The sequence below is a fragment of the Corvus brachyrhynchos genome, unplaced genomic scaffold (genome assembly GCF_000691975.1).
Source record: "Corvus brachyrhynchos isolate BGI_N302 unplaced genomic scaffold, ASM69197v1 scaffold255, whole genome shotgun sequence".
Lineage (NCBI taxonomy): Eukaryota > Metazoa > Chordata > Aves > Passeriformes > Corvidae > Corvus > Corvus brachyrhynchos.
In genome coordinates, this window is record NW_008238358.1 from 7452684 (window position 1) to 7460534 (window position 7851).

The following is a 7851-nucleotide window of genomic DNA, read 5'->3' on the forward strand; positions in this document are numbered from 1 at the left end:
CTATACATTTATTTTTCAAAATCTCTGCATTTACTATAACATTGAAATTGAATATCTGGGAACAGCAGAACCAACTCAATAGGCGGTCATTTTTCTCTTTTGTCTTTGTTATAAACAAAAATTGTTCAGTTCTCCTCTGAAGAAAAGAGGCGATCAGCTGTTTTCTTAACTACTCAGCTTGCTAAGTGGGTGTTTTGTTTTCTTCTGAACTCTTTGGGGTGTATGCTTCTGTGTAAGAAATACCTGTACTTTCCAAGTAAAGACAGCAAATATTAACCAATACAAACGTACAGTAGAGGGTACATTTTCAATTAAAGTGCATTGTACTGTGCAGCATAAACCCAGTGTGTCTTTCTGTTTATGTATGTGTAGGATATTCAGGTCAAAATCAAGAGGATGAGGATGGGCAAATCTAGAGTCTCTTTTAAACTCTGACACTGTCCCTTCACCTTGATCCAGGGCTATAAGGTACTGTAGTGCTTTAGTTCAATGTCAGGGATATAATACCCGATCATTCCGTTCTTTTTGAAATGTAAGCCCTGCAGTTTAGATCACCAAGCCTTGTATGAAGCAACCCCCTAGATTTGCTAAGGGGTTCTATTTGTAAGACTATTCTGAAAGAAGTCCAGTCCATTTTATTCTTGTCTCAGTTGTTCTTAATGCTTCAGTGCTTTGCTCTCACTCTTGCTTTCAGAGAGCTTTTTGGATATTAATGTTTGATTTGAGGCTAGTTAGATCCAGCTGGCCTTGTCTGATTGCAACAAGAAAGTTGTTTCTTTCTGCCTTTTATACTGCTGTGGCTAAAAGGAGAGCCTCACCACACCATGCTGTTCTCCCTTCTGTCTGTTCACACACAGGAAGTGTCTCATGGCATTATCAGGTCTCCCCATGCACTTCCTGCTGCTGTGGCATCTCCATGCAATGTAACTATGGAGGAGTATGTATTGAACCTTGAACTTCTGTTGTCTCAGGATTTGGGCTCAAATAATTTCTTTTAAAAATTTCAACAATGAATTACATTTTAAGTTATACTGTATATCAGTTATTTGAGAAATGACAGCTACTTACAGCAGGACCAGGAAGACCTCTTTCACCCTTCTTACAGTTACATGTGTCAACCTGGGGACACTTTGAATGAAAATAATACAAATCAGCACATTTTAATGGAAGAGATAGAAAACACACAGACATTTCCTTTAAGCTACTGTATGGCTAGTTTGAATACACCAGTAATGACCAGAAATTATATTTACGTGTTTTACAGGAATCTTTTAAATATCGATTTACCACTCATCCAGAACATGGCCTCTACATTCCATCCAAAAATTTATATCATTCCTACTCCTGAAATTTCAATCATCTTGATAATGGCTTTACCTCCAAACTCTTCACAAGGTCAGTTTATGTGTATGCTGTGTCTGTCATTATATATTTGTTTTCATTACTAGGCACTGTAGAGATAGCCAAGAAGATGGGGTAAAAAAGCATCTTACATCCTTTTTCTACTTAACTTCATTACAGTTTAGCTCTAGGTTGATCTATAAACAAAATATGTGTGGATATGTACTTTTATTTAGTTAATGCAATTAATTATAACACTTCATAATCTTTCTTTCTCTTCCGTCATCTCTACCATTCAAATGTCCCAGTCAAATATCATTATGGTATGTATTTATGTGATTTTTAAGATCTTTTTGAAACTTTAAGATCATTATGTAAATACAGAGTTATTGCAGATACTGGAGTTATTTTTGAAAGAGGGATAAGGAATGTAATTTTTATTTTTGGTTTAGTTATTTATTAAACTTCCGCTCATCTTGAAGATGTCTAGAAGTGAAGGGTTTAAATATCGTTCTTATCTGAATATCCCTATTAGTAACAATATGTTTTCCAGGGCTAACACTGAATGTCTTACTACTTCTATATTGATGGAGAAAAATCAACATGTCATTGGGAATGAGTGAAAAACAAAATGTTTCAAAGTTTTGTGAACACTCATAATATTTAGCAGTGTGCTTGAGCTGCTTATGAGAACATTTTTTGTCTGAGATAACTGTACTTAAATGGCACTAACATCCTTAAAAGGAAAACTAACTTTATTCCCCACAAAATGCCAGCCAGACCTATCAATGCCTGCAGTCAGGGTGACACAGTGTGGACAAACTGGAAAAACACAGTGGTGAAGCTTTGAGCTCTTACCCTTTCTTAAACCCTCTCACACAGGAAGAGGATTAAGGGTTAGAACTGCCCTGTCTTCAGCTCTGCACCATGTATTCTTTTCCACTGAGTCTGTTAGAGGACACGTCAAGATGTATCAGCAAATTCTTGCTAACCTGAATACTCACAGATTGTTTCTTTTTATTTATTGAAATTTTTTGAAAATACAGAGGTTAGCAAATTACATTAGTAGTTAGTAAATTAATAAATTACTAATTAGTAAATAGATTAGTAAATTACATTAGGATAGCAAATTAAAGCTCTATCCTGCAAATTCAAAAACATGTTTAACTTAAACACAATCCCACTAGACTCAGAATTTAACCAACTTCCTGAGCTATCAGTTTTCCTGAATTATGTTTCCATATAATTGTAAATATCTATATTAAGCAGTAGCTCTGCACAGGAAAAAAACCCTTAAAATATTTACCTCTTCCTCAGACAGGTCTTTCTGTAAAAGACAGATATTGAAAACAACATTAGAAACTTAAAGTCTTAATTCAACTGTACAAAAACGACACTGAAATATGTGAAAATAAATAGATTCAACAACTAGCTAATTAAATTATACCGTTAATATATTGACTAACATTAATTAAATTTTAATTTCTGAGCAATCTCTCTGTTCTAAAAAATAATTCAAATATTTACAATTCTTGTTATAGATTGTTGACTGAGATCACTGACTCTTCTTGTCCAGCCATAATTTGCTAAAATTACATTAATCAAATTAAATGGTAAACAGGTTAGCTAGATATATAGGAACAATGCACCCACAAACTCCATTGTTTACAAACTGCTGAATAACAGCAGCTCTCTAGTAGGAGTGAAGAATAAGTGTTCTACACTTGGAAAATCAGAAGCTCTCCTATTCGTACTGTTAGGAGCACACAAAATGAGAACAGTAAGAATACCTTAGAAAAGATTTGACTTTGACAGTGATCACATAAAGTTATCATCTTTGATTTAGCTGTTATTTTTCAGAGTTCTCTGGAGCTGAGACACCCACATACACTGCATTCCTCCCTCTTTCCGCAACGAATGTAGTCTCTTGAGAGGACATAAATGTGTTGATGAGCAGCAATGCAATACAGATCTCTAAAATTCTCATATATGCATGTATAATTATGACAAAGCCATTATTTAAACCAAACAGCAGCCATGTTATCAAAAGAAGGCACCTGAGGATGCCTGCCTATTTGGAACTGGTAAAATAAAGTGTGTTTTGTCACTTGAGAGGTGGTTACTGTGACATAGGAAGAAGGATAGTAGCAGAGAAGATGGGAGGGGTGCTGTTCAGGGATACCAATGCAAAGTAGCAGGCTGTCAAAGTGAAGGACAGGAAAACAGGAAAGCCAACATAGATGCACGTTCCAGGCCTGTATGAGGTCACTTTGGTGTCCATTTCACTGCAGAAGTCTCCTGGTTGTTATTCATAATTCTAGTTTATATCTCTGTGCATGCTCAGATAAGGACTCCATCCACAGCTTGTGTCACCAGGGTTATAGGCTAGAGTATTGCTCTCTTCTCCATACTTGGCAGGGAACGTTTTTTCTAGATAAGGTTTAAATAGAGAAGAAAGGCATCCAAACAAAATTTTAAGCTCAATTTATGTATCTACTCTTGATTATGTGATATATTTTCCATGGAAATTTAAAGATGTCTATCACCAAGTTCAGATTTTATCTAAATTGAGCTATCTCCATGGTCTGCAAATTTATTTTCACTTCGGCAAGAGCTGCATCTTTTTCTGATACAAAAGGCAACTTCACTTTCCTGCTTTCTACAGAAAAAGCACTAGGATCTAAAAAAAAAAAAAATCATTTTTTTTAAGAAAGGAGATTTGAAATTCCTTTCTTAGGAGGAAAAACAAAGATAAAAATAATATTTAATTCAGTTTGCAGCATCAAATATGTTGGATGACAAGATCTGAATGGGGGGAAGAGAAAGGAAACCTGTATTTTGGCACAGTGATCTCATTAATAATTGGGTCACTTTAGCGTGTGAAAAGTACAACTTTCTTCAATGGTATGTTGAAGAAATATCTTTTCAAAATATTTGAAATAAGAAAAGATTTACATATTTCAAATTCTTTCTCATACATACCATTTCCTTGAGAACCTTCTCCACAGTTTCTTTCTCCTGGAGGTTGAAAACGAACCTGGATGCTGGGACACTGGCCAGGCGCCGGAGCTTGGCAGCATTGCTAACCTCCTCAGCCACTCTGGTCATTCCCATTGTGAAAAATACAATTCCTTGGTGTTTAGCATCAGCTGTGGCTGCAAAAATATCTGGGTTTCTTGGATGATCCACTCCATCAGTGAAAAGCACGGCTACTTTTACACTACCCCAAGTCCCTTCAGTCATGTAGAGCTGTGTAAGATTAGTTATAGCATAAGTTGTGTAGGTGCCATGACCTATGTGGGTGATGGGAGCAATGTGGGATTTGAATGCTTCAGGACCTTTCCAGTCGTGGAAAGTTTGCTCTATGAAAACAGTGCTGCTGTACTGAAGTAAGGCCATCCTCCAGCGAAGGGTACGTCCAGAACTAAGCTGCAGACTTTTCATTCTGTCTACTGTTTGCAGTACAAATTTCTTCTGCTGTTCATGATTATAGTCCTTAGCACTTTCAGAGCTGTCCAGTAAAAAAGCAATTTCCAGAATGCAGTCTTCATCTAGAATAAACAGGTGTGTAGGTGAGTGGAGTGACTTCATCCTAAATCTCATTCTACCCTTACATGCATTTTAGTATTCAAGAGTGGGATTGGAATAATGGAAACTTTTGAAAAAATCTGTGGTCACAAGTGTGAGTCCTTCCTGAAGATAGAAGGGATAGAGGCTGAGGAATTTGCTCCAGAACAGATGCGCAAAGGAAGAAAAAACTGAAGGTGTGTTGATGTCATGTAGTAAGAAATGAGAAATGTTGTCGTGTTTTTTTAATTTCACTCTGTCATCTTGCCTGGTATTTCACTGTATATCCTACCAGCACAGGTGGAAGTCATGTACAAGAAAATGAGGCTTACTGAACAAGACACTGGAATGTGATTTGACAGAGCTGGATTTTGTCCCTAGTACTGCCACTCACATCCGGCAGCATAAAGATTTCCAAAAGCAGGATCTGTAGAGTATTAATTTTCTGAACTACTGATGACATTACCTCTATGAAAATTCAGTTATATGAGCTATTCTTTTTGTGACAATAAGAGGCTCTCAGCCATATCATAAAAAAATACAGATGCTGTTTCCTTTTCTGAAATACACAAAAAGGGATGGAAAAGATGGGAGTAAAGAGATAAAAGTGCAAAAATAAAGCATGTGCAAATGTATGATGAGGTAAACCTGGCTGATTATAAGCATCTTAGAACGCAAGTTAACCATATAGTCCAGAATCCAAAAAAATTAGGATGTTTTAAATCACACCTGTTTTAAAATTACAATATTCACCTTGATCACTTGGGCTGGGATATTCTTCTACAGTATTTGACAGAATGTGTTTAGGTTTTGATCTCCTCAATCCATATCTCTTTTCTTCCCTGAGATTTTCTGCTAAAAACTCATGGTGTTCAAGTATCCACAAAAGCCACCAGTATCTGAGGAACATCGTATGTTTGTTTCCTAAACAACACAAATATAGAAGCACAGCAGTGCAAAGACAATGAAACATTATTCAGTTTTGCTTCAACAGGTTGCTTAGCAGTCTGTATTTTAAACTATAGTCCCTAAAAACAAGCTGATTTTGCTTTCTTTGGGTAAAATATTCTCAAAACCACATAATAAATAATAAACAGAGACATACTGGAATGATTTTCAAGCATAGTGCATATAGTTCTAGCATGTGACAAACTGGAGACAGACGCTTTACAACCACACTTCAGTTCTCTCTCACTGTGTGGTAGTGTTTGTACAACCAGTAGCTCTCCGAAACCTTAGCCGTGGCTGTACCTGTGTGGATGCACTGAACCCCAAGAGTAATTCACCGAGGTGTTTTTTCCTAAACCTGCTTTTCCCAGAGCTGACATGGACAGAAGGAGGTACTGAGGCAAACCTCAGTTTTTCCCTGTTCTGTTTACTGAAGAACTGGCGGTCATGCACATTTCTCCTTGCTATCGGAATCCCCTGTCCTCAACAGTCCTACAGAGGAAGTCATGGCCTGAGGGTGCTGTCAAGGCATGAATATACCTGCTGTGCAGTCCTGGGGACGTGGGCTCAGAGTGCTGAGCCTAGGCTCAAAAGCTACCTACTGATAGGACTTTTTCTTTCTGAAGTGATCAGAACTATTTGTTCTGGGCTCACAGACACACCCAGAGCAGCTCACAGGCTGCTCAGGGTCTGATAAATCAGTCCCGCTGCACTTCGGTTTCATTGCCATCTCCCTGCAAACTCTCCCCAGGTAGCTACAGTGCATACCAAAAGGACAGTTTGGTGGCAAGAATGAACCTCCCAGGACTGAGCATAAGCCATCTGGATCACAAAATTCCCTAACACAGCCTTGTCTGCAGGGTTTCTTGGCTCCTGATAGTTTGGGGTGGGAATTCCTGTGCCCACAGACAGAGAGAGAGCAGGGGGTCCTTACCTCAATGCCCCTAAGCAAAAGGCTGTGCAGAGATGCAGGAGGCTGCTCTGGACTCGCTGGCCGTTGCGTTGCCCTCCCTGTGATGGGTGCTCTGTGGGGAAAGGAGGGAGAATTCGGGCTGCAAGCTCTTGTGAGAATCGGTGTCATATGTCAGGAGGGGCCAGCAGAAAGGAGAAAGGCAAAGAACAGCAATCCTGGCTCCCCCTTCTCCGCACCCAGCCACTCCTCTCCTGCCCCCGAGGCTATGCATAGGCATTCTGGGTTTAGACCCCCACAGCCGTTTACACACGAAAATCCTCATCCTTAACCTGGACATGTATGAAAGAGGGCTGTTCTTACCCCAACACACTTCCCTAAACATCAGCCCAGCTGTGTTCACTCTCTTTTCCCATTGCTACCACACTCGCTTTACCCTCATACTTTTGCACATCTCTCATGCTTGACAAGGAAGCTTTTTGTACTGGGCATCATGTTGTCAACATCATCTTAGCAGCTGATGTCTGTAGGATCCCTTTCAAACCTGAAAGAATCTCCTCATAATGAGGGATTACTGTTAACTGCTGAACTCGAGAGCTATTTACTGTCTCATGGACTTGTAATGGCCAACTGAAATTTCAGTTCCTGGTGAAACTCTCTGGCGTGAGGTGGTCAAAAAAGGCAGGCCATTCTAAAAGCCAGTTTCAGTTTCTGCAGGTTTGTCTGTGACACATATCCTTTCAAAGACTGTAACAGAGAACAATGACTGACACACAGTATGATGCCTTCAAAATCTAAGGTGGGTGGCTGAGGATCCTGAAGGCTGTCTCTTTTACCAGTGATTGCAGCTTGCCACCTAATTCTTCAAATATCCTCAGAAAACTTTGCATTCCAAATTAACATATTAAACAAGTAGCTCTTTTTCACAGACATACCTTTTTTCTTTTCCTGTGGACTCATCATTTTCCACTGACAGGCACACAAAGAGGACCCAATGCTAACTGCTGTTCTCCTTTCCATCTTCAGTGTCCACCAGCTCAGCCCACTTATCACAGGAACAGCCCAGCTGAGGAGATTGTAGGGAA

The 7851-nt window shown here is 38.9% G+C and overlaps 1 protein-coding gene across 1 annotated transcript in view; it reads right to left on the reverse strand.

The window, feature by feature from the left end:
* The window catches only part of LOC103616647 (collagen alpha-1(XXVIII) chain), a 31531-nt gene extending 25712 nt beyond the window's left edge, over positions 1-5819 (reverse strand). Inside the window, exons 1-4 of the mRNA XM_017735832.1 lie at positions 5662-5819; positions 4324-4892; positions 2648-2668; positions 1069-1128 (exon numbers count right to left, since the gene is read on the reverse strand). Coding sequence (XP_017591321.1) covers positions 1069-1128; positions 2648-2668; positions 4324-4892; positions 5662-5818 — 807 coding nt within the window. The 5' untranslated portion in view covers position 5819. The remainder of the gene's footprint in view (positions 1-1068; positions 1129-2647; positions 2669-4323; positions 4893-5661) is intronic.
* Between the last annotated feature and the right edge of the window lie 2032 nt (positions 5820-7851).